The 27,361-nt window shown below is 42.2% G+C and overlaps 1 protein-coding gene across 1 annotated transcript in view; it reads right to left on the reverse strand.

The window, feature by feature from the left end:
* The window catches only part of LOC117082259 (WASH complex subunit 2A), a 63,532-nt gene that overhangs the window by 30,614 nt on the left and 5,557 nt on the right, over nt 1-27,361 (reverse strand). Inside the window, exons 4-18 of the mRNA XM_033208886.1 lie at nt 23,198-23,260; nt 20,968-21,141; nt 17,753-17,846; nt 16,355-16,416; nt 14,748-14,795; nt 11,659-11,769; nt 11,033-11,120; nt 10,338-10,409; nt 9,183-9,301; nt 8,652-8,709; nt 7,372-7,431; nt 6,806-6,982; nt 4,843-4,970; nt 2,559-2,665; nt 2,419-2,464 (exon numbers count right to left, since the gene is read on the reverse strand). Coding sequence (XP_033064777.1) covers nt 2,419-2,464; nt 2,559-2,665; nt 4,843-4,970; nt 6,806-6,982; nt 7,372-7,431; nt 8,652-8,709; nt 9,183-9,301; nt 10,338-10,409; nt 11,033-11,120; nt 11,659-11,769; nt 14,748-14,795; nt 16,355-16,416; nt 17,753-17,846; nt 20,968-21,141; nt 23,198-23,260 — 1,407 coding nt within the window. The remainder of the gene's footprint in view (nt 1-2,418; nt 2,465-2,558; nt 2,666-4,842; nt 4,971-6,805; nt 6,983-7,371; nt 7,432-8,651; nt 8,710-9,182; nt 9,302-10,337; nt 10,410-11,032; nt 11,121-11,658; nt 11,770-14,747; nt 14,796-16,354; nt 16,417-17,752; nt 17,847-20,967; nt 21,142-23,197; nt 23,261-27,361) is intronic.

Raw genomic sequence — 27,361 nt, forward strand, 5'->3', positions numbered from 1 at the left:
TCTACTCCTCAAATATAGACCTAATGAGTTCACTAAGCGAGATCTCCTCCATACAGTGGTTTTCCCCTTCCCTGGAGTTTCATGGGTTTACTTAGATTGAAGAGCCCACAAGGGGAATTCCGGGCATCCCGTGCCCCTCCTGCATGTTACACAACGGCAAGAGAAAGAGTTCTGCTGATCTAAGAAAATGAAAGTAAACCAAAGCAAACAACAAAAACAAATGTCAACATCACAGTTTTGGACCCTTAACTAATACCTTTCTTGGTACTGCAAAAAAACACACTTCCATTACCTCAAATATGTTCTCCCCGAATGACTTCACAGGGAAAGTGTCAGCCTCACACTTGAGATATACAGAAAGGACTCAGGACACATTCCTTCGGGTCCAAAGCTTTAACTCTTAGACTGCCTTAGTTTTACTTCTCCTTGCCTCAGAATCCCAACAATATCCAATAAAAACATTCACTCTATGGTGACACACATGGGGCAAAGCCTTTGGGAGGGTTTTCACACAAGTCTGAGAGTTCATTTACACTCCCACCATCAAGAAGGGGAGCCTACGGCCCCTCCCCATGAACCTGGATGGGCCATTGTGACCATCTTGATCAACAAATGAAGCAAATGGAACACCGTTGACTTCCAAGGCTGGAACACAGAAGGCGACATGGCCTCCATTTGGCTTTCTCTGAGAAATCTCTCCGACAGCCCTGAGCCAGCATGTATGAGGTCCGGCTTCCCTGACTACATGCTGGTAGCCACAAAGAGCTAATGAGAGATGTCCCAGGGGCCCCAGTGCCCAGGTACCAGACATATGAGTGAGCTGATCCTCAGCCCAGCCACCTTCAGACACAAGAGACCCTCAGTGACAATGGCCTAGCTAAGCCCAGTCAACCTCTGGAACTGTGAGACAACAAAACTACTGGTGTTGTGAACCACTCAGTTTTGGAGTTAGGTTGTTTCACAGCAACAAATAACCAGAACACCTCGTAAGTCACTGCAATTGCTCACATTTGGTTTTCTTGTCTAGTCGACAATTACTGGATGGCTTATCACATGCCAAGCACTGGTATTAAGGACAGGCTGTTAAGGATACAAACAGGAAATAAAAAGTCCTGCCCTCATGGCACTTACTTTAGTGGAAAGCACAGACAATAAATAAGTAAATATACATTGTCCCTTGGAACACGTGCTGTGGTAAACTGTGAAACAGGAAAGGGGACCAGGAGTATAGGGTGGCATGTGCTAGCAGGCTTCCAGTTGTGTGTATTTCGTCAGGGAGGCCTCACACAGAAAGAGTGAGGAAGCAAGCTGGATTCTGGGAACAGCATTCCTCAGAGTGGCAGGGGCAGGTGCAAAGACCCCGAGGTGCAGGTGTGGGTGACACATGGGATCCATGAGCATAAGATGGTGGAGGCCCCATCATGCTGTTTCTCAGGGCTCAGGGTTGTGACTTAATTGGACTCTGGTTAATTCCCATGTTTTGTACACTAGCCTTCAGTGAAATAATAGCCTCAAGGGTATTCTTTACATCAAGGGCAATCTCTACTTCCAAAGGGTTCCACGTTCATCCTTGCTGTGAGTGCAAAGTCCAACCGTGAGAGCCTAACCTAGAGCCCACAGTTTCTTGAAATACGTGTAAGTTTCTGCCATGTCCACATATTTTTCTGTAAAAGGGGCTTATTACTTCCCATTACATTCTCATACAGGTCTCTGATCTCCTAAAAGGCTAACTTAAAATTAGATCTAAGATGACCTAGGCCTGAGAGACTCAGGAAAAGCAGTGACATTCTGAGAGGTGGTTCTAAGGTGCCTGGAGGGCCCGAAGCAACCTGTGAACCAGGGTCCCACAGCCTGTTAGCGATCTCAGTCTCGACAAGACAGATGGCTATGCCAGAATCCTTCCGCTACAGCACTAAGCCATGGTCCAGTTAGTGAGAATGTGAATAAAGGAAGGAGCACGGTGACCTCTACTCTGGTGCAAGCTCCTCATCACATCATGAGCCCATTAATAGTCTAAAATCTGAGCATCCTAAAGAGAGAGTATTTTCATCACAGGAAATGCAAATACAGTCCAACCCAAAAGTGAAAAGTATTGTAAACATATTGCTTTCTAAAGACCCTAAGCTCTCAAGAGATTATTTTTTATTCATTTATTTATTTTGAGATGAAGTCTCGCTCTGTCGCCCAGGCTAGAGTGCAATGGTGTGATGTTGATTTATTGCAACTTCTGCCTCCCGGGTTCAAGTGAATCTCCTCTCTCAGTCTCCTGAGCAACTGGGATTACAGGCTCGCACCACCATATCCAGCAAATTTTTGTATTTTTAATAGAGACAGGGTTTCATCACATTGGCCAGCCTGGTGTGAAATTCCTAACCTCAGGTGTCTTCCTGCCTTGGCCTCCCAAAGTGCTGGGATTACAGGCATGAACCACAGCTCCTGGCCTCTAGAGATAATTTTTAAAGAACTGGAGTACTTAACAAAAAGTCTTATAACTCCACTGAGAAAAACCTGATTCAGAAATAGTTTCTATGTCATATTCATAGACCAACACCAACAACTAAGGAAAAGAATACCATACCTCAGAGTCCTCCTCATCTGAAAATAAGCCTTTTTGAGTCTTTGTTTCTGACGAGGGTTTGAGATTTTTGCTGGAAGGCAAGGTAACCTTTGTTGGGGGGGAAAAAAAGAAAAAGAAAAATTAAGCATGAACAAATAAGATACCCAGAAAAGAGGGTTTATTCAATCAACCATTTAGAGAATGCACGGAGTCTCTGCTATGATAGGCACCAAGCCAAGGGGTCTGTTAAGAGAACAGTAAGACAAACAGAGGACACATCTGGTGTATCGGGGGGCAGGACACACTGCCTGGGTCAATGGGTACATAGATGGGACATATGCAATGAGAGACAGCATGGAAAGGCAGGCTGCCTGACGGGCCTGCCAGGTTCTGAATGCTGGGCCTTAGGTGGTGGGCAGGAGAAAGTCAGGGTTTCGCAGCCAGGACATGACATGATAAGATGAACTGTAGAAAGAGGAGGGATCAGCTGTGCGGGACAGCAGTGAAACATCAAACAGTCAGAAGGGCTTAAAAACTGCTGGGGACACAAGCACTGGCCAAACTCAGGTCAATCTGAGCATCAAAAGAATGATGGTCTGGCCAACATGGTCAAACCCAGTCTCTACAAAAAATACAAAAATTAGCTGGGCATGGTGGCGCGTGCATGCAGTCCCAGCTACTTGGTAGGCTGAGGCTGGAGAGAATCACTTGAACCCAGGAGGCTGAGGTTGCAGTGAGCTGTGATTGCACCACTACACTCTAGCCTGGACAACAGAGCAAGATCCTGTCTCAAAAAAGAAAAAAAAAAAGGAAGAAGAAGAAAAATGATAGTAATGGATTATCACTTACATTGAAGAATGAATCCATGATCCCAAAGAAATACTAAAAGTCAGGGAAGGAGAGGAAGAGGAAACTCTTTATTCAGAAGAATGTCAACGCATAAGACATATAGAATTAAAAAAGCGGTGGTTTATGCTTGCTAACAGGTTAACCGATTCAGGAAAAGATCATCAATGGATTTTTAAAACACTGAGTAAAAGGCTGGGAGACAACAGATATTCACACTGTGTTCAACTATCACTTTAGAGATCAACTTATCAATGGCAAAAGAGAACAGGATCCTTTCCAGTGAAGCAGTGTGGTGGGCACCCTAACAACCAAGTGACAAACGTGTCTGAATGAGGCAGACAGTGGACCTGATTTGTCTTGGGAGATGATCCAATGGGAAGTGCACAACCCTGTCTGCTTGTACTCTTGCCAAAACTGCTCTGACTCTGAATCTACTCAGAGGAAAATAATCAAGCAAATTCATGAGACACATTCTACAAGACAAGTGGCTGGACATTAAAAAAAAAAAAAAAAGATGTGGGAGGTGTTGCTCTACATTAAGGAGACCAAAGAGACAGGACAACCAAATGCAATGCAGACACACTGCCTGAATCCTGGGTTTCTTAAAAAAAAAATCAAAACACAAAAAAAACTATAAAGCAGGGGTCCCCAACTCTGGGCTGCAGACCAGTCCATGGCCTGTTAGGAGCCAGGCCGCACAGTAGGAGGTGAGGTGAGCAGCAAGCATTACTGCCTGAGCTCCTCCTCCTGTCAGATCAGTGGCAACATCAGATTCTCACAGGAGGACAAACCCTACTGTGAACTGTGCCTGCGAGGGATCTAGGTTGCAAGTTGCACTCTCCTTACGTCCCTAATGCCAAAAAGGTTGGGGACCGCTGCTATAAACGGCATTTTGGGAACAAGAGAGGAAATTACAGTATAAACTATAGGCGAGATAATTTTAAATCTGTATTCTATTTGTTGGGGTGATTTTACAAAGATATTTTGGGGCAAACTGGAGCAATTCTAATACAGACTAGATATTAGATTCTACTATAGAATTACTGTCAGTCTCACAGCTGTTGATCATGACACTGTGGTTATATGGAAGTCTTTTCAAGAGAGGCTTAATGAAATATTTAGGGGTAGAATGTCACAATGACTACACACAAACAGTTCCATGCAGCAAACAGTTCAAACAACTTGCATGCAAATAGTTCAGGAAAAAAAATAGATACGTAACAAGGTTTACATCCGTAAATTATTTGCCAAAACCCTAAGAACTGATCAGTTTGGGTGGTAGTTATTTGGGTGTTCACTGCAATATTCTTTCCACTTTCTGTTTGAAGTTCTTCAATATGAACGTGTAAGGGAACAATACTTCCCTTTGGGTTCCAGATGAATTATTAAAATGCCACGGATCAATGTTCCTGCGTTAACTCTTCCATCCCGCTCACCTTTTTTTCTGCTCTTGCTTTATTTTCATCTGTCTGACTCACAGTGGCTTCTGGCAATGCTTGGGCTTTTTCTTTGAACAGATCTCCTTCTTCGTCACCAAAGATATTGGCAGCGGATTGGACTTTGCCTTTAAAAATACCAAGGCGTAAAATTATACTAAGGTCAAACATCCTATCACAAAATTCACAGATTAAAAAATTCTTCTCTCCCGAAGAATAAATATAAAAAGTTATGTTGTTTCTTGATTAGTTATACAGAAATAGTAAGTGAAACTATACTCTTCCCTTGGAATTTTTCAAAGAGCATAGTAACAGCTCAGTTGAAAAACAGAACAGATAGTTTAACCACGTGGGTGACATGCTTATCCAAGCAGACATCACCTGTGCTTAGAGTAGCTTGGACTGGCCTACATGGTGAAGAGAGATCTAGAGGAAGAAATATCATTTAAGAGGGCCACCAAGCTACTCATCTAAGGAATCTGAGAAATGAGGGCTTGGCTCCTCCTTTAAAAAAATCAAACAGTACAAAAGCAGATAAAAGCAAATACTGAAATCCCCTCATAATCCCACCGGTCTACTCAAACAAGATGGACATTGGCAACAGTTCAGCATACATGCTTCTAATTCCCCCAAAGAATGTACTAATGAATTAACTTTAGTTATTTACAAATAAGACTATAAATAAGAAGATAATTTGAACAATGTGTCTTACCATTTGTGTTTTCCATTTAATGTACCTATAAAATCTTCCCAAGTCAACAAGCATAGACCCTTTCCTTTTAACAGTTGTACTATATTCCACTGAATAGAAGGGCCATAGCTTACCCTGCTGATGAATATTTTCACCACCATAAGCACTGCTGTACCGAATGGGGCATGTGTTGCTGAAATGAGGTCACTGACTCATGAATGTCCGAAGAGAATAGCAGTTGTCAAAGAAAGCAGCATCAATTTACTAGTGATTCTAAATCAGTTCTCAAAGATATCCACTAAGTGAGAGTCCTGGGGAGCTACAGAAAGCACTACTACCTTCACTCACTGTCAACTTCACTGAGACCTGCGTGCATTCTGCATCCGTCTGCACTTTTTCTAGATTAACTAGGCTATCGTTTTCCCTCACACTTTGGCTTCCATCCTTACTTTCTACACCTAACGTTTGAAAAGGAGAGTCAGTCCAGACAGCCTACTTCTAAATATATTCAGTTCCATCTATTCCTATGCCATCCTTTTTTAGTTTTTCAACTTGCTGAAAATCTTGTGCACCTTAGGGAGCTACCTTTCTTTTCCAGAAAAGCAGTCAACGAATCTGTCTTGCTATTCCAAGTGTGATCTACAGACCATGAAGCTTGCTGGAAAATGTAAATTCTCAGGCCCCACACTGGACCTACTGAATCGGAATCTTCATTTTGACAAAAGCCTCTGGGAGATTCATCTGCACATTTAAAAACAAATGATTTACAGGAATGACTTCAGGAACACAGGACTTACATTTAAGAGGAAAAGAAAGGAGAACGCCAAAGTGGCCAAGGGGATGAAAACCCCATCATCTGAGGAAAGACCAAGGCCGCCTGAGCTTTCTGGCAGAGAGAAGAGAAGCTGGGAACTAAACAGCCAGCATGCAACATGCGGCTCATGTAATTAACTAAGGTCGGCTGGAAGAAAGTATGATTAAAACTTTACAATACAAAAGGTCAGAAATGGAAATTGCAAGCGAAAGTTATAGGGAAAAGGATTTCTGCTCTCTATAAGGAAAATAATCATAGTAATCAGCTTACAGAGCAGAAAAGATTGGTTCACAAAAGAGACCTCCCAGGCATCACACCTATGTAAGTACAGACACAACAGCTCAATGACAGGAATGCTGGAGAAGGGATTCTGGTACAAAACTAGGGGAGCTTAAGTTCTTTTTAGGCAACATTCTCTTTCTGGCTGAAGTCCCAGAAACAGAGGCAGGAACAGGTACCTGTTTTGGAAGGTTTGCTGCGGGGTGCCGAGAAAAAGTCGTCATCATCATCATCATCATCATCAAAGAGGCCAGTGGGAGGGGGAACGTAGGGGCTTTTCCTTGGAGTGGGCTGTTCAGGCTTCTCGGGCTCCTTCAGTGATGGAATGGAGGCAGCACCAAACACATCCGTGTCTCCTGTGGGCGGAGGGACAAGACAGCCATAGCTGTGAGCCAGTGTGCGCCTGTTGGATTTACAGAAAATAATTATCACCCACCAAGAACTTTGCATTTCAGTTAATCCACAAAGTGCATTAACAGGGCCAGATAGCCTCCATCCATTACTGCTACAGAACATCTCACCATGGAGAATCACCAGGTCATTCACACACAAAAAAGTCCAAGGCCACTGAGCTCTAGGAGAATAAGAGCTAACATCAGTAAATGAGCTCTTTCTATAAGCTGCTCAAAGCCCTTTGAAGCTCCCAGGTGCTTTCTCGTCCCCAGCCAGGGTTTAGAAGATAATTTTGAAAATGAAAAAACAGTATTTGTACAGTTTTTAGAAAACAAACCTTAAGCTATGTTACCTAAAAATACAGAAACAGCTCCTGCTGGGATTTTCTTTCCAGGTTTGGATGAGGAAGACTCTAGAATGAGAAAGCAAGTGATAACCATTTCACAAGGGAAACAACTTTCCTTGCTATTTTCTTCCTGAAATGTGTGCAATGTAACACACAGCTACTACCAGACCTTTTGAAACTAATTTTTCCTGAACAAGCCATTTTAAAATTCTTTAGTATTTTCTTCTCTACTGATGTCAGGACTTTTTTCTTGGGATTAACAAAATCTGAGCTGTGACTCCAAAGGAAGAGCATGCTGACTGTGATCAAGTCACAGCAGTGGGTCAGGTGGGGGACACCAAGGGAGGTGGTGAGCACAGCTGGCAGAGGCAGGGACAGAACGACCAGGGCTCCCCCAACCAGTTCCAGCTCTACCCATTCCAGTTGGATGAGAATGAACAAGTAAAAAATAACCGCAAAAAGGTGAGTCGTCAGTAAAAAAATATAGACAGTAAGAGCAAAGGGGGAAACCAAGCAAGTCACTGATGCCAAAACGCGGACAGCAGAAAGCAGAGCAGAGCCAGGCTAGCAGCCCACACAGCAAGCACAAGGGGTGGCCTCCAAGGCCCAGCTCTGATGTGCGTGCCGGGAAGACTCGGCACTTAGAATCACTAATTCCCAAGTCCAGAGAACTACCACAAACCTATTGAGTAACATTTGTATGTTAAAAAATATATTTGTATTTGTGTTTTTAAAAAACTGCACAAATGGGCCAGGTGCAGTGGCTCATGCCTGTATTCCCAGCATTTTGTGAGGCCAAGGTGGGTGATCACTTGAGGACAGGAGTTTAAGACCAGCCTGTCCAACTGTCCAACATGGTGAAACCCTGTCTCTACTAAAAATACAAAAACAAAAACAAAAAAAACTGCACAGAAGATTTTAATGCACACTGCGCTGGGGAATTACTGGTCTCCAACTTTTATAGAGAATGTTAAAAATGTTTCTTTAAATTAAACTTCATTCAATGAAAACCATCCTCAACACTGCTCTAGGGCACTTTTCTTGTCTGATTTTTCATGAGTTCTCTCCTAACAAAGAGGCAAGACTGTGATACGGGGTTTACAGATGGTACTCTGTTTTTTCCAAGACATCAATTAGTGAAGATGAATTACTTTCAACTGGACCAAGGTAAAAACAACAGCTTCCTGCTTAACACAGAAATGAGGCTTGGGAAGAACCTCGGGGTTCCATCTCCTAGTGAGAAGGAACTCTGCACACCGAGATGCAGCTGACCAGCCCCAGCTTACCCTCCTTAACAGAGCCTCCAGCTGGCCGATCCTGGGGGGCTTCCATGAAGAGGTCACTCTGGTTGTAATAAGGTATATGACAAAGAATTAACAAAACCAGGAGAAAGCATAGCTGCATTTGAGGATTTCTAAGGAAAAGTAACCCACAAGATTTAAAGCTACATATTTACTACTCTGTTAGAAAATCAGTTGCAAAGTGATAATAACTACGGTAAAATCAGATCCTAAAATAATTTAGGCCTGTCCAGCAATTAAAAACAAACACGGAAGACAACAGATAAGGCAAGAAACAATCACCTAGTAAATTATTCACATTAACACGTGCACACCTTCTCCTCACCTAACAAAGGGTAGAAGGATATGGTATTTTTCACTCAGTGATTCTTAATTCAAAATGTCCCAAAATATGAAACTAGAAGCAACTTCCAACTGAGCTGTTTTTCCCGCAGTAAACAAATAAAGCCTATTTCTTCGCTGTGGACCCCCGACACAGCTAGCTGCAGGGAGTGTTGCTGGGTACCATGGACTCACCTCCTCGTCCTCATCATCAAAGAGCCCTTTTCCCCCACTGAACAGGCCGCCTCGAGAGCCAAATGGCGAGAAGTCCTCGTCAGTCAGCTTGGGGGGTGCGAATAAGTTATCCTCTTCATCTAGCAAACAGAAAGCAGTGTTTTGCAGGGAGCATTAAAGATGGGTCTGGAACTCAAATTCCCGTGTTGGCATCTGCAACGTCTCCAAACTGGCATGGAGTTTATCTGACCCTATTTAACAAAGCGTGAGGCAGTCTGATGAATTTCACACTAAACCCCTGGCACAGTCCACTGACGCACTCAAAAGGTTCTCTGGGCCTCCACTCTCAAGTCCGTCAATGTCTGCAGCAGACAGCATTCATTCTCTAGGTCAGCACCCTGGATCTAGATTTACTCTGAAGCAAGCATTCAGGTCAGATGTCACATTCAAGACCCATTCCCCCACAAATCTGGGGGAAGGAAGGGCAGACTAAACAAACGGATCTGCAGACTGACACAGGGACAAGTGAAATACAATGGACACGGCCGTTCAATAGGAAAAGGCCTGGTGTATCCTTTATTGAAAACAAAAGCTAGAGATCCCTAAGTTTCTACACTTCTAAAGAATTCCAGAAAGACAAGAAATGATTGCTGTAAAATCTAATAAATCAAATCTCTACAGGAATTTTTACTCCACACCCACATCTCCTCCCAGCACTCCAAAACATGACTTCCGAGGCTTTTGTTTGTTTTTGAGACCGAGTCTCGCACTGTCACCCGGGCTGGAGTGCAGTGGCGTGATCAAGGCTCACTGCAACCTCTGCCTCCCAGGTTCAAGCGATTCTCCTGCCTCAGACTCCCAAGTAGCTGGGACTACAGGTACTTGCCACCACGCCAAGCTAATTTTTTGTATTTTTAGTAGAAACGGGGTTTCACTATGTTGGCCATGCTGGTCTTAAACTCCTGACCTTGTGATCCGGCCGCCTCGGCCTTCCAAAGCACTGGGATTACAGGCGTGAGCCACTGTGCCCAGCCCAGAGGCTTCAGCAAAGTAAATGGAGACAGACCCACTTGTCAGAGGGAAAACAGCATGTAAAGCAGTACTTTATGATTTATGTAAGCAACAATCTTGAGTCAAAGGGCTCCTAAAATAACAAAATTGAGGGAAAAGGCCCACCGTCTGAAGGAGTTCTCCTTTCCTTCTTCTCTTTGAGTGTCTTCCGAGGTTTTGCTTCTCCTGAGGATAAGGCTTGAAGAACAGTTCACAGTTTTAATAGTACTAAGTCCTCCCTCAGTATACATATCCTGGTTCTTTCCACATCTGTCATCCTCATAACTCACAGCTAAGAGCAAGACGTCTGCCATTCATCTCAGCTCCACCAGAGCACTGAACCCCCTGCCCTGCCCATAGTGGGCACTCAAGAGTCTCTTTGTATGGCAGGAGGCTTCTGCTTTCATACCAGGCTCATGTGCATAACAGGATTGTATTTGTTGAAAGAATTATTATGTTATCTTTCTACTCTGTTATATAACTAGAACATGCTATATAGCACATTCTTATTTGTTCAAAATATACGAGTAAATATTCAGACAGGAATTCTTAAGCTGTTACCCATGGTTCTCTGGTTTCCATTAATCCCCTGAAATTATATGTAAAGTGTTATCTACATGTGTACATGTATGTTTTTCTTGTGGGTCCACAGTGTTTAGTTATCAAAAGGAGTCCATTAACCAAAAAAGGAATAAGCGCTACAATTTAAGCCTCTTCTGCCATAGTAATTACTAATCAAAAGGGAAATCCGCCTTTGATGAAGCCAGCAGAGGGCCCTGCACTACCCCTCCCCGACCCCCGTCAGTGCGTCTGGGGCTCACTTGTAGGCTCCTCGTCCACTCGGCCCATGGCATCCCCCTTGATGCGGGCAGCCAGCTCATCAGCAAACGATGTAGGTCTGCTTCTTTTCTACAGCAGGAGAAATCAAAAGAATTGCTGTTTTGTAACAAACTAGTACACTTCAAGTTTGGACACCTAACAACATTGTGCATACAAGAGCAAAGAAATTGAACTGAGGAGAAAACAGTTTAATTAAATGAATTTAAACATATGTACCCTACACAGCTCACCCAAGGAACAGGACTCATAAAATGCTCCTTCAAAGGGAGATGCTCTTTATTTCCTTACTTTTTTAATACTTCACTTTAATACTTAAAATCTAAACAAGAAAATAAGAAAAAGGTGCAGGGGCAGAGAGACAGGAGCACTACAGTCTTCAAACTCTGGAACCAGACATATTCTGAATGATCTGACTCATAAAATCATAACATCTGGACAAGAAAGTGGTACTTGTGAGGCAATTTGAGAAGGTTGCCATTATTTTCCAAAGTGGAAATGAAATGACAAATACGCAAAAATGAGAGAGGTACAAAGTAAGTGACAATAAAAGAAACAAGTCATTGGTTCTAAAACCCTGCCAAGGGATAGCAACTACAGTCTTCCTTACAGGTCTAGTATTTTCTTCAATGTCCTCAATATCTTCCTCCTCCTTCTCGGAGTCAACGAAAAGGTCACAGCCATCATCATCCTCTTCCTCATCACTCATTTGTGTGGTGTGCTAGGAGTATAAAATACCAAATTAGAACTACTAGTTATTAAGCTAAAGAGATACTGTCAGCCTTTAGGCTCCTCCTTCAAAAAGGTAACAGCTTTTAAAAATAATAATCATAATCATGATGCAGCAAGTTATGAAGCAAAAGATGTGCTGGAACAAATAATACACAAGATTTACTTTGAATCTAAATTAAAAAAATTATATATATATATATATACATTTTTGAGATGGAGTCTTGCTCTGTCACCCCGTCTGGAGTGCATCAGCATGATCTCGACTCACTGCAACCTCCGCCTCCTAGGTTCAAGCCATTCTCCTGCCTCAACCCTCTGAGTAGCTGGGCTTACAGGTGCCTGCCACCACGCCTGGCTAATTTTTGTATTTTTGTAGAGAGAGGGTTTCACCATGTTAGCCAGGCTGGTCTCAAACTCCTGACCTCAGGTGATCTGACCACCTTGGCTTCCCAAAACACTGGGATTACAGGCATGAGCCACTGCGCACAGCCTTTTACTAGAGAAATATAAACAAAATCAGCATAGTCTTACCTTAGGAAGAATACTGAGTAATAGTTAAAAGGTAAAAGCTGTAACAATTAGACAGCCATCCAAGGTAGGTCAAGCAAAAAAGCACAGAATAACAAATCCAGGATGATACCACGCCCCCTCTGCAAACACTACAGCATGTCTATGAAACAGATGTATTTATGAAAGCAAAGAAACAGACTTGGAAAGACATGCTCCCAGAGCACGATCCCAGTTACCTCTGAAGAGTATGCAGTGAAGGAAAGGACTGGAAGGCTCAAACTTAGCCTTATCTGTTAAGTTCTAATTTTTCCAAAGGTACACACTACTATGCATAATTTAAAAAATTTTTTCTCAATGTCTGAATCAACGAACTGTGCCAGGCATGTTACTAAAAGCACTTTATTATCTAATTCAATCCTTACAACTTTGAGGTTAGCTGCAGCACACAAAACCAACCTGTTGCATAAGCTAGTGCTTTTACTCACTATACTGTACTGTTTTTGAAAAACTGTTTGTGGCTGGGTGTGGTGGCTCACGCCTGTAACCCCAACACTGTGGGAGGCTGAGGCAGGTGTATCACGTGAGGTCAGGAGTTCAACACCAGCCTGGCCAACATGGCAATACTCTGTCTCCACTAAAAATATAAAAACTAGCTGGGCATGGTGGCACATGCCTGTAATCCCAGCTACGCGGGAGGCTGAGACACAAGAATCACTTGAACCCAGGAGGTGGAGGTTGTAGTGAGCCAAGATGGTGCCACTACACTCCAGACTGGGTAACAGAGAGAGACTCCGTCTCAAAAACAAAAAAAAAAGAAAAAAAGAAAAGAAAAACTCTTTGCATTTACAGATCTTAATAGGAAATTCCACAGAAACAAATATCCTGTGAAGACCGATCATTAAAATTATAAAGATAAACATTTATGAATACAACCAGGAAAATACAGCACCAACCAGAAAGTATAAAATCCATCATTTGATAGTTAAACATTTTTGTGAAAAAAATATTTCCCAGTTAAGAATTTCAAACGCAAATTTTTAACTAAAAAAAATTTAATCACCCCAGTGATGAGATTGTAGGAAAATCAACATGCATAATACTTAATGTAGAATGTCCACCAGACATTAAGTTATTAACGTAAGTCTATACCACCTTATTCTGAAGAAACAGTTCACAGAAGCAAAAGATTTCTATACATAAAAATACTGGCTGGGCATGGTAGCTCATACCTGTAATCCCAGTACTCTGGGAGGGTGAGGTGGGCAGACTGCCTGAGCTCAAGACTAGCCTGGAAAACATGGGAAGACCCCGACTCCACTAAAAATACAAAAAATTAGCTGGGCATGGTGTCACACACCTGTAGTCCCAGCTACTCAGGGAGGCTGAGGGATGAGAATTGCTTAACCCTTTAGGCGGAGACTGCACTGAACTGAGATCACACCACTGCACTCCAGCCTAGGCAACAGAGCGAGACTCTGTCTCAAAAAAAAAAAAGAAAGAAAAGAAAAAAGAAAAGAAAAAGAAAATATTGAATACATTATTACATCAAAAGTACAACTCTAGAAATAATTCTTTCCCTTATACATTTAGAGACTATGACAGTATCATATTCAGTATGTTTAAAAGTATAGAAGTTTACAGTGCAAACTGCAAAGGCTATTTTGCAGGTGTGGTGGCTCATGCCTGTAATCCCAGCACTTTGGGAGGCCAAGGTGGATGGATCACCTGAGGTCAGAAGTTCAAGATCACTCTGGCCAACATGGTGAAACCCCATCTCTACTAAAAATAGAAAAAAAATTGTCGAGCATGGTGGTGGGCACCTGTAATGCCAGCTACTTGGGAGGCTGAGGCAGAAGAATTGTTTGAACTCAGGAGGTGGAGGTTGCAGGGAGCTGAGATCATGCCACTGCACTCCAGCCTGGACAACAGGAGCAAAACTCCATCTCAAAAAATAAATAAATAAATAAATAAATAAGGAAACATTTCTAAAATGTTAACATAAAACAGCAGAAAATAAACGATGCACACTGTGACAAGAATATGCCCTTAGACAAATATTCAAAAATTAAGATAACTGTGCTAAGACAGTAGGATCAAAGTTTTCATCTTGTGACTATTCATTAATGTTACTGCTAGACTGTCTCCAATTTTAAAACAGAAGAGGGACTCATGCAAAGTAGTTCAGTTTGGATAACTGAGTCTTCTTTTAGAGGCTGTTTTCTAATTTTGTTTTTTACTTCTTTGTTTTCTAAGAAAAATAAACTATAAAGCAAAATTGAGAAAAATATATACAAAAGAGGTAGTTAGCCTAAATACATGAAATGCTTAAAGGAAAATAAATTGTATACATGAAAGAAATCCTCACTTTGTCATAAATCATTCCAAAGTAATTTTAGTATATATACTATGCTTCAATTAAAATGTAAAAACAAAGTCACTTCAGTTCATGAGCCTTACCCGGTTTTGATCATTGTCACTATGATTGGCAAAATCTTCGTCTGACTCCTTTTGGGGGAAAAAAAGGCTTTGTTGTTAAACAGACTTTACTTAGAAGCACAGAACTGATTTCAGGTCTAAGTCTCTGGGGCAGGCTGATTCTATGTCAAGTGGAGAAAAAGCTCTGACACTCTGTCTCTTTGTACTGACTACTGGTCACCTTAAGTATCACAGTGCAGATAAGCTGGGTAGCTGGCAAGATTGTGAAGGGTTGTTCCAGTTAACATGTAATTTTTGTGGTTCACTTAAATGCCTCTGACAATTTGTTCACATCACCTGCACTTTCAACTCTTGCCTTTGGATTTAAAGTAAGAGTTGCACATTTAACTAAATTACTGAAAGTCAATTTGTGTTATTTTTCATTTCGGACTATACTGTCTCTACTTCCTCTCATTAGGATAACCACTTCATTAGGTCCAAGGAGGGAACATCAATATTTGCTACCAGCAACTTGGTAAAGTGCTACATCGCTGGCTAAAAGCAAGGGATTCCGCTAATGAGCACTGCTTTTGTTACACGAAAGTTACTTAAGAAAAGCTTATTTCCAGCTGTCAGGTTTTTCTTTGGAGGACGGGAAGAAGGGCAGGGGAGGGAGAGTGCAGAAAGCAGGACCAACGGGAAGAGAAAAGCACACACACAACACAGTCTCCCTTCGGAAATCCCATACTTGAGGACTCTCCTGCAACATGGATGTGTCCCCTGCAATAACGAATATCCCATCTAAAGAACAACTACAGATTCAACTGTAATCAAGGTCCACAACCTCAAACTCTAGGCAAGGGAATGAAATTATACTCTGTGGACATGAAGGCGCTAGAGGCAGCAGCAAAATAGAATGTAAGTGGTTGCATTCAGTATATCCTGGTCTAGGTTTTATGGTTTACAAAAATTCTTTTTTTTTTTTTTGAGACGGAGTCTTGCTCTGTCGCCCAGGCTAGACTGCAGTGGCCGGATCTCAGCTCACTGCAAGCTCCACCTCCCAGGTTCACGTTATTCTCCTGCCTCAGCCTCCCGAGTAGCTGGGACTACAGGCGCCTGCCACCTCGCCTGGCTAGTTTTTTTTTGTATTTTTTAGTAGAGACGGGGTTTCACCATGTTAGCCAGATGGTCTCGATCTCCTGACCTTGTGATCCGCCCGTCTCGGCCTCCCAAAGTGCTGGGATTACAGGCTTGAGCCACCGCGCCCGGCCCAAGAATTCTAAATGTAGATTTTTTTTCCTTAGAATTATTTAAAGACAGAATATACTCTAAGACTATATCCCAGGAAGAGATTCCACCAAAACATCTAAGTTGCCCTTCTCAAAAATATATTGGGTGAAAGACATATTTGGTGGTAAGGTAGGAGAGAGGATAATAGTGAGAGATTAAAGCAGCTTTCCTTATTATTGTACATAAGACAAGAAGGAAATCTAACCCTTGGGAAAAAATAATCAGAATGTGGCTTCTATCACTGTTAAAAGTTTTACAGAAGCAGATTACGAATTCACAGTTATGCTATTTACTTAGCCTGCTAGGCCCATCTTAAGTCTGCTGCCCACTGTGACCTGGTCATACCAAACAGCCCTTACCTCCTCTTCTTTCTCTTCCTCAGTGTCCACAATGCTGCCACGATCACTGCCCACAGAGCCTTCTGTTGAGAAGAGAGATAAGGGTCACCACACCAATATTCACAAGAAAATGTCCTTAGCTCAAAATCACAAACCACCATACAACAGCATCACAGAGATCTTGATAAAACCATCTATACCTACTTACTGGAATCGAAAGTGTCTTCATTATGGTGAGGAATTACATATTTATGTAGTCTTGAAGTATCTCTCTCCCAAAAAATTATTCATTACAAATAAAAAAAAAAAAGACTTGCTTGTACTCTTTAAAGGTGTCAAGGTCATAAAAAGCAAAGAAAGGCTGAGAAATGGCATCAGACTAAAACATAACTGGAGATTTGACAACTAAATGTGGTGGCTGGTCCTGCATTGAGTCCTGGACCAGAGAACAAAAGAGAGAGACTGAAAAGGGTGTCACTGGGACAAACGGCAAAATGTGAACATAGCAGCAGACTGGATGATACCCTTATGTTCAGGAAAATATCCTAGCTTTGCAATTCTACTGTGGTTACACAAGAGATGTCCTTGTTCTTAGAAAACACACACAGAGGATCACCTGAGATCAGGAGTTCAAGACCAACCTGCCCAACATGGTAAAACCTCATCTCTACTAAAAATACAAAAATTAGCCAGGCGTGGTGGCGGGTGTCTGTAATCCCAGCTACTCAGGAGGCTGATGTAGGAGAATTGCTTGAACCCAGGAGGTGGAGGTTGCAGTGAGCCGAGATCACGCCATTGCACTCCAGCCTGTGTGACCAGAAGAAACTCCAGCTCAAAAAAAAAAAAAAGAAAAAGAAAAAGAGCCGGGCCTGCTGACTCACGCCTATAATCCCAGCACTTTGGGAGGCCGAGGCGAGTGGATCATGCGATCAGGAGTTCAAGACCAGCCTGGCCAATATGGTGAAACCCCGTCTCTACTAAAAACACAAAAATTGGCCAGGCGTGGTGGTGCACACCTGTGGTCCCAGCTACTCAGGAGGCTGAGGCAGAAAAATCGCTTAAATCTGGGAGGCCGAGGTTGCAGTGAGCTAAGATCGCACCACTGCACTCCAGCCTGGGCGACAAAGCAAGACTCCGTCTCAAAAAAAAAAAAAAAAGAAAAGAAAAAAAGAACGCACAGAGAAACATTTAGAAGTAACAGGGCATGAGCATGACATCTCCCTAATAGGTTCAAGACAAAATATTATGTATATGTAGAGAACAATAAAACAAATGTGGTAAAATATTAACTGGTAAACCCAGGTGAATGGTATATGAGAGTTCTTTGAACTATTCTTGAAACTTTAATGTAAAATTTGAAATTATTTTAAAATAAAAAATAAACGTTAAGGAACAAAAGTACTTGGTGAAGAAAAGTACCTTCACTGGACAGCTCTCCAAGACCTACATCTTCTTGTTCCATGAACGGCTTTGACCCGATGAGATATGGCAAAGGACGATCAATGTATAGATCCTGTACATCATGAAAGGAATAAACTGTCAAATGTTTCAGCTGAAAACAAACTTACATGTGCCACCTGATACCTTGTTCCATCTGATTATCCTAAACAAGCTACATAACGAAGGTGAATAAGAAACACAGCAGGACTAAAAGTTAAAAAAAAAAATTATGTTTTTCACTGATTTTTTTAAAAAGTGAAATCCTAGGTAAAGATGCCAAGGAGGTAAGGCCCGGACACCATGGCTCACGCCTGTAATCCCAGCACTTTGGGAAGCTGAGGCAGGTGAATCGCCTGAGGTCAGGAGTTTGAAACCAGCCTGGACAACATGGTGAAACCTCGTCTCTACTAAAAATAAAAAAAAATTAGCCACGCAAATTGGCGGGCACCTGTCATCCCAGCTACTCGGGAGGCTGAGGCAGGAGAATCACTTGAACCCAGGAAACAGAGGTTGCAGTGAGCTGAGATAGTGCCACGGCACTCCAGCCTGGGCAACAAGAGCAAAACTCCATCTCAAAAAAAAAAAAAAAATGCCAAAGTAAAGCTGAATCACACAGAATCTCCCTCCCCAAGGGCCTAATTAACAAAATTTAACAAAAATGGCAAAAGCCTACCAAAAGTTTATCAGCAGCAAGCAAACAGGGAAAAGGGTACAACCTCCTATTATAAGGTCCAAGAGGAGGACCAAGGAAAGAAACAACATTCTGGCGAGCTGTCCTCTAAAAGGCAGTACTAATGAGATTATACATACATATATATATATAAACATAAAGATAGATTAGGCCGGGCAATCTCATGCCTGCAATCCCAGCACTTTGGGAGGCTGAGGCAAGTGGATCACTTGAGGTCAGGAGTTTGAGACCAGCCCGGCCAACATGGTGAAACCCAGTATCTACCGAAAATACAAAAAATTAGCCGGGTGTGGTGGTGCACACTTGTAATCCCAGTTACTCAGGAGACTGAGACAGGAGAATCTCTTGAACCCAGGAGGCGGAGGTTGCAGTGAGCCAACATCACATCACTGCACTCCAGCCTGAGCAACAAGAGCAAAACTCTGTCTCAAAAAAAAAAAAAAAAAAATTATAACCCAAGAAACAGAAGAACAATACCCCCAATGGTTCCACACTGTCGAATTTAGAAAAGTAAAGTTGGTAAAATAAGACCAGATGAGAAAACAGAGTGAGGTGCAGGAGACTGTGGCCCCAACAACACATGCTGGAGATCTTCTGCCCATGTCAGCCATCTTCTCCTGTCAGTCCCACACCAAACACGTTAAAAATTTAGGGTTGGTCGGATGCAGTGGCTCCCACCTGTAATCCCAGTTCTTTGGGAGGCTGAGGTGGGTGGATCGCTTGAGGTCAGGAGTTCAAGACCAGCCTGGGTCACCATGGTGAAACCCCATCTCTACTAAAAAATACAAAAATAAGCCAGGTGTCGTGGCGCACGCCTGTAATCCCAGCTACTTGGAAGGCTGAGACAGGAGAATTGCTTGAACCCAGGAGACAAGCTGCAGTGAGCTGAGATTGCACTACCACACTCCAGCCTGGGCAACAAGAGTGAAACTGTCTCAAAAAAAAAAAAAAAAAGGGTCAAGGGTCAAGAAAGTGCTCCACTCTTGTACAGCCTCCTACTTCCACTGCTGAAGGAAATGCTGTCCCCTGTGAGGCACTGCCCTTCGGCAATGATCTCTCTTCCTTGTCAAAGGACCCTGGGGCAGGGGAGAATAATTCTGATGCTTCACACAACAGAAAGATTGGGAAGGTTAATGTAAAGGTTCAACGACGTCACAGCAACCAATGGAGTATAAGGCAAAGACAGCGTGAATTTGGACTAATTCTCACTGACTCAGAAGACATCCCCAAATCCTCCTACAAAAGAAAAGTGTACTTCCACAACTTTCTCTGCCAGGGGAAAAAAGAGAAAGTGCTATCTGTCTTGGAAGTATCACATGTGGTCCAGGCAATACGTTTCCCAGAGTCCACTGCTGACTTTTAAAGACATACAGTGAAAATCCAAGCAGCAAGTGTACTGGTCAGTGCCAAATGATCTGCCTCAATTTGGTGTGACTCAGCAAAGCTCAAACTGGACGAGAAATGTTCAGCTAAAGAATGACTAGAAGAGTTTGGTTCAGGCCAGGTATGGTGGCTCATGTCTGTAATCCCAGCACTTTGGAAGGCCAAGGCAGGCAGATCACCTGAGGTCAGGAGTTCAGGACCAGCCTGGCCAACATGGTGAAACTCTGTCTATACTAAAAATACAAAAATTAGCTGGGTGTGGTGGTGGGTGCCTGTAGTCCCAGTTACTAGGGAGGCTGGGGCAGGAGAATCGCTTGAACCCGGGAGGCGGAGGTTGCAGTGAGCTGAGATCGCACCACGCACTCTAGCCTAGAAGACAGAGTGAAACTACGTCTCAAAAAAAAAAAAAAAAAGAGTTTGGTTCTGTGGCATGTTTTAATTCGGAAGGCCTTATGTGTCACAAGGCCTCTTCCTGTAAATCACTGTGGTAACTTCGTGTTCACTACTGAGAGACTCTGTGCTGCCCCAATTATCTCTCTGAACAATGTGGGAGAAAGTCTTAGTCAAGCAACCAACACTCACTAGGCTATGAAGGAGCCTGGACATGAATGTTCACAGCAGCTTCATTTGTATTTAATAATTGCCCAAACCAGAAACAACCCAAATGTCTTTCAGCTCTTCTGCAGTCTTCCTTAGTCCAAGCTACATAATTTCAGGTTCCCAACACTCTATCTCTCTTAAGCCTCCCCACCCTTCAAACCCCAATTCAAATATCATCTTTGCCCCAAAGTTCCAGCTGGAAGTCAGTTCTGTCTCAGGGCATTTACAATGGTTACTCGTATGAATGTCTCCTCTCTCCCACCAAACTGCAACACATACCCTGAGAGTAGAGGCCATGCTCTGCATCTTTGCACCCCCAACTTGACATGTTGCCTTGCACCTCACAAGCACTCCATCAGTGCTCGGGTAAAGTGAGTCTTTCTGGTGGAGTCAATGTGACACTACTAAGTGACATACATCCCAGAGGTTAAGTCCATCACTTACTAATTAATCGTGTGCCCAAGTAACATAGCCCAAACGTAACAGGTGTGTGATAAATATTTAAATTGAATGTCTTCACCTTTGGTTCAAGGATCAGTTCCACCCGCCCATTAGCATCATCTTCCTCAGAGTCTGAGTTTCCTGCTTTGATATCAAGTTGCTCAAAGGCACTGTCCAATACTTGTAAGCCATAGTTCACAGCCTCCTGGACTTTAGGAATGAGATCTACTTCTTTCTGCTCCCGAGTTTTCTCCTACAAAATAAATACCGTGCAATATGGATCTCCAACATACTGATACCACCCCAAGAGAATACTGTGAATGTTCTCTAAAGCCTAGCCTCAAGCTCCAAAAAAACTTATTTAAAAATGTTAACAAAGTCAAATTCTGCTGAATGCCTTGACACAGACTTTGGAATAAGACTGCAAGTTTTAAATCCCAAGTTTGCGCCTTTCTGGACATGCATCAAACTACCTAAGGTTCCAGAGCTCCAGGGTCACTGTCTACAAAAGCAGAGGTGCAACTACTATGTGGAGAAGTATCCTAACAATGAATGCACGCCGTTTCCCCACTGCTGGAGGGCCTAGACTCTCAGACTCACCATGACTATCCTACAAGCCCTGGTTATCCCTTGGGTAATTTTAGGTGTTAAGACTTAGAAGGAAGGTCACAGAGGTCTTATTTTTCAATTACCAGTTTAAAAAGACCAAAAAAAAAAAAAAAATATATATATATATAGGAGAACTACAATTATTTTATAAATCTGTTCTACATCAAAAGGGGTCATTTTCATCTCTGGTCTATTCTGTGTATACCCTACAACAATGCCCCACTCAAGAAAAAAGGTTTGTTCATATCCCCAACAGGCTGAGAATCTCCCTCAGGTGTCCTCTTCCTGCAACAGCAGCTCTCAGTGGCAGTCCCCGCAGACACAAGTGTGCCGTTGTGAGAAATACCGAAAAATATTTAGCGTCATTTCCACCCCCTCACAAATATTCTAGAAGGAACCCAACCACACAGTGTTGTTCTGAGGGCCAAAGGCAAAAAAAAAACTCTATGAGTATTTTAGTCTTTTATCTCAAGTACTGAAGTCTTTCTAACTGAACTTTTTTTTATCTTGGTTGTGTATTTTTCTACTTGGATATGCTTGATTCTGAGTTGAATAGCTAATATTGTACTGAGTTTGTGAAAATGTGTGTGAAATATATAGCAGTTTTTAAAAATAGTTCACTAAATACCTATCACCTTCAAATTAAACCCTGAATTGGTATAACCAGATACTACTGCACTTAAATGGCTAGCAAATCCTTGAGTTCTATTAAAAATAAAATAATCTGCTGGGCACGGTAGCTTATGCCTGTAATCCTAGCACTTTGGGAGGCCAAGGCGAGCAGATCACTTGAGGTCAGGAGTTTGAGACGAGCCTGGCCAACATGGCGAAACCCCGTCTCTACATAAATACAAAAAAATTAGCCAGGCGAGGTGGTGGCACACGCCTGTAGTACCAGCTACTCGGGAGGCTGAGCCAGGAGAATCACTTGCACCTAGGAGGCAGAGGTTACAGTGAGCCAATTACGTGCCACTGCACTCCAGCCTGGGCGACAGAGAGCCTCCATCTCAAAAAAAAAAAAATTTTTTTAATATAAAATAAAATAACTGGTTTTTTTTTTTGTTTTTTTTTTTTAATGCTGGCAACAGGCAGAACGATAGCTGGTTTCGAATACCCTTTTCCTAGTCTAACAGCTTCATCTGTTACAAGTAATAATTGCTGACAAAGCGCCAACCTTCACAGGTAATCCATATTTTCTGAATAAATGAGAACAAATTCAAAGCTACTCCAATAATAAACTTATTCACCGTCCATGTGCCTTCCTGAGTGGAAGAAAAAGGAATCTCTGCTGGAGTGCTAAGAAGTCAGTGTGACCCAGAACCTCTTAAGCTATGTTTTGGGCTCTGGTGTGAGAAGACCTCAGGAAGAAGGTTGGTCCATCTGTAATTCAGGAAGCCACAGGAAAAAAATGACCTCTGTGACCCTCCAAATCTGTAATATTTACTATCTGGCCCTTTACAGAAGAAGTTTGCTGACTTCTACTCTATTCTTATACCAGAATTCAAGGATTTGATCTCTGTATTAGTTAATACACTACATTTCAGAAACAAAAGAAAGAATCCCCTCTTAGGCTGCTGTCAGCAGCAGTCCCTCCCTTTCCCACCCCCGCCCACCATCCCCCAGCTCCCACAAAACACATAGATCTCCATCACACTTTTCAAAGTCAGAAACTCAGCTGAAGAGTGATTTCATACAAGTACCTGCTCCGTTTTTTCTGCCTCAGCCTTGAGTACTGGCTCCTCCACTTCTTCATCGTATACACGCTAAATATGGAAGCAAACTCAATGTTAAAAGGTCAGCACCTCATTGGAAATAAATCATAATATAAGAATCAAACACGAAGTAACTAAGGACAAAGATGGGGAAGGAAATGGTTATTCAACAAAGGGCTGAGACTACTACTAGTGAGTGTCCGTAACAGTGGGTCATGGACAAACACCATGGTCCATTCACCAAAAAAAAAAAAATTTTAAATACAAATGACTAGGAAACATGATGAAACTTTAACCTCATTTAAACCAAGAGCTGCAAAAACAGTATGATATCAGTTTTCACACCTTTTCATTTAACCTAATAATGTTGATGGGCAATGATACAGTATTCTCGCCCCAGGTTACAGAGAATATCAACTGGTATAATTTATCAACTAGGAAACAAGAACTTTAGGATTTTGAACAAGTAAAATGGTAAAGGCAAAACTTATTTTCATTCATTTGCTTAAAATGGTTGATAAATGTTTATTATCCCATTTGTATGAAAGCAGAGAGAAAAATCTACCACTGACTTGCCAGAAAGGCTGGGCACTTGACTGACCCTGACAGCATGGGTAGGCAAGACTCTCTTTTCCAGAACAGACCCACTGCTCTGCCAGATCACTGTGATTCTTGGTTTTTAAAATTATTTTTATGTTTTAAAAACTACCAAAGTACAACACGCATGTTATAAAAAGTCAATATAGGCCAGGTGCAGTGGCTCATGCCTGTAAGCCCAGCACTCTTGGAGACTGAGGCGAGGGGATCACTTGAACTTAGGAGTTCAAGACCAGCCTGGGCAACATAGTGAGACCTCATCTCTACAAAAAATAGAAAAATTAGCCAGGTGTGGTGGTGCGCACCTGTAATTCCAGCTACTTGTGGGGCTGAGTCAGGAGGAACTCTTGAGCTTGGGAGGTAAAGGCTGCAGTAAGCCCTGATCGCACCACTGCACTCCAGCTTGGGTAACAAAGTGAGACCCTATCTCAAAACTAAAATGAAATGAAATTAAAATTTTTTAAAAAGAAAGAAATAAAAAGTCAATATAAATGAACTGATGAAAATCTTCTGGCATTAGTGGCTGTGATTATAAAACTTTATGAGTACACTAAAAACCACCAAACTGTATACTTTTTAAAGGAGTGAATTTTATGGTATGTGAATTCTATCTCAATTTTTTAAATTTTAAGTCAATATAAAGGCACATGTAAAAGAGACGTATTTTAAAATAGTTCCCTCCCTACCCACAACCTGATCCTTGGAATACCCAATTTAAGCCTGGTGTGTATGCTCGTTTCCTGAGCCTCTTAACACAAATATAAGCAAACGTGCACATATTTACAGCTCTCCTACCCTTCCTGCTTATTTATTTATTTATTTAGAGACAGAATCTAGCTCTGTCACCCAAGCTGGAGTGCAGTGGCACGATCTTGGCTCACTGCAACCTCCACCTCCCAGGCTCAAACGATTCTTTTGCCTCAGCCTCTTGAGTAGTTGGGATTACAGGCGCGTACCACCATGCCCAGCTAATTTGTTTTTGCCTTTTTTTTTTTTTGAGAGGGAGTCTTGCTCTGTCACCCAGGCTGGAGTGCAGTGGTGCCATCTTGGCTCACTGCAAGGTCCGCCTCCTGTGTTGACGCCATTCTCCTGCCTCAGCCTCCCTGCCACCATGTCCAGCTAATTTTTTTTTGTATTTTTAGTAGAGATGGGGTTTCACTGTGTTAGCCAGGATGGTCTTGATCTCCTGACTTTGTGATCCACCTCAGCCTCCCAAAGTGCTGGGATTACAGGTGTTAGCCACCGTGCCTGGCCTGCATTTTTTTTTTTTTTCAGTAGAGAGGGGGTTTCACCATGTTGGCCAGCCTGGTATCAAACTCCTTGACCTCAAGTGATCCGTCAGCCTTGGCCTCCCAAAGTGCTGGGATTACAGGTGTGAGCCACTGTGCCTGGCTGAAACTGGTTATTTATGTATTCTTTTTACCTAGAGAGGGAATAAATAAATCTTAATAGCCATTCCCAGATTCTATGCACAAATGTGTAGAATTCCCTGTCACCAGCAGCGTACTCAAGTGCCCATTACCCAAATCTTTGCCAGTAATGGCTCCTGTCCACTCATCTTTAAGTATCTGCCAATCTGATCAATGTTGTTTTTAAATGATCATTTTAAATGATCATATCCTCTAACCCAACATTCTACTTCTTGAAATTTAGCTCCAATGAAAATTATCATAAATGCAAACATCAGAATGTTCATGGTATCATGATTTCCAACAGAAAGTCACAAATACCAAATTTATAATTCTATGCAATTCCAATCAAATGCTAATAAAATATTCTGTGGCACAATATAGTAAGATAATCTTGCCGGGGGCAGTGGCTCACACCTGTAATCTCAGCACTTTGGGAGGCTCATGACTGTAATTCCAGCACTTTGGGAGACTCTCGCCTGTAATTCCAGCACTTTGGGATCACCTGCCATCAGCAGTTTGAGACTAGCCTGGCCAACATGGCAAAACCCCATCTTTACTCAAAATATAAAAATTAGCTGGGTATGGTGGCGGGTGCCTGTAATCCCAGCTACTCAGGAGGCTGAGGCAGGAGAATCGCTTAAACTTGGGAGGCGGAGGTTGCAGTGAGCCAAGATTGCGCAATTGCACTCCAGTCTGGGCAATAAGACTGAAACTCCATCTCGAAAAAAATAAGTAAGTAAAAGATAATCCTCAAATTCACACAGAAAAGTAAAAAGCCAAAGATTGATAACCATGACAATTCTGAAAAAAGAGAATATGGGGACTTGCCCTAATAAGACATCAGAAATCTGCAGTATTTAAGATTATGATACTGGCAGATAGCAGACAAACAAAACAAACAGTAGAGGGCAGAAACAGACCCACAATTCCATGAAGGCCTGATTTTATTTTCACATAAACACACACAAACATTCATACGTAATAGTCAAGAGGAAAAGAACTACACAATAAAGGTTATCTATAAGGGATAAAAATGAAATCTCTCTCTAGGGAAAAAGAATAAAAAGTTAGCCAGGCATGGTGGTGAACACCTGTGGTCCCAGCCAGCTATTCGGGAGGCTGAGGTAGGAGGATGGCTTGAGCCCAGGAGTTTGAGGCTGCAGTGAGCTGTGAGCACCACTGAACTCCAACCTGGGCAATAGAGGGAAATCCTGTCTCAAAAATAAAAAAAGAATAAAAAGGCAGAGATACCAAGGAATCCCCACCCAAATGATTAGAGTTAAGGACAAATATGCGGGGTTGGCACCTTTGAAGCAAATGTGGCAAAATATGAAACTACTGATGCTAGGTGCTACATTTTCTTAGCACTTGTGGTTTCTCTCTGAAGTTTACTATTTATTTATGAAACATTTATGTTATTTATGAAACATTTCATAAATAACACTTAATATTGGGAGATTAAATAAATTATGATATGGCTTACGAACCAAAAAAATAAGTTCACAAAAGTCTCAAAGATGGGTTAAGTAAGCTCTCATTAAGAAAAAAAGTAGGCTGCAAATGTAAATACACACACACATACAGTCATCTAGAAAAGGTTAAAGTTAAAAAACAAGAACAGAAAGAAATACACTGAAAAGTTCAATGGTTGGTTAATTTGGAATAGCTGATTTTTTGTAGGTTCAATTATTTATTTATTTATTATTATTATTTTTTTTTGAGGTGGGAGTCTCGCTCTGTCACCCTGGCTGAAGTGCAGTGGCAGGATCTCAGTTCACTGCAAGCTCCGCCTCCCTGGTTCACGCCATTCTCCTGCTTCAGCCTCCCGAGTAGCTGGGACTACAGGCACCTGCCACCATGCCTGGCTAATTTTTCTGTATTTTTTTAGTAGAGACGGGGTTTCACCATGTTAGCCAGGATGGTCTCAATCTCCTGACCTCGTGATCCACCCATCTCGGCCTCCCAAAGTGCTGGGATCACAGGCGTGAGCCACCACGCCCGGCCTACTGTAGGTTCAATTCTTTTAAGCCTGACATCTGCATGGGAAATGGAATTAGAATATATGTACTAAACACCGGGAGTCTCCCCTTCAGCTGAGGAAATTTCACATGATTTTTCTTTTTCTTACTTTTCCTAAATGCTC

This window comes from Trachypithecus francoisi, unplaced genomic scaffold, assembly GCF_009764315.1.
Source record: "Trachypithecus francoisi isolate TF-2019V2 unplaced genomic scaffold, Tfra_2.0 Lachesis_group9, whole genome shotgun sequence".
In the NCBI taxonomy this organism is placed as follows: domain Eukaryota; kingdom Metazoa; phylum Chordata; class Mammalia; order Primates; family Cercopithecidae; genus Trachypithecus; species Trachypithecus francoisi.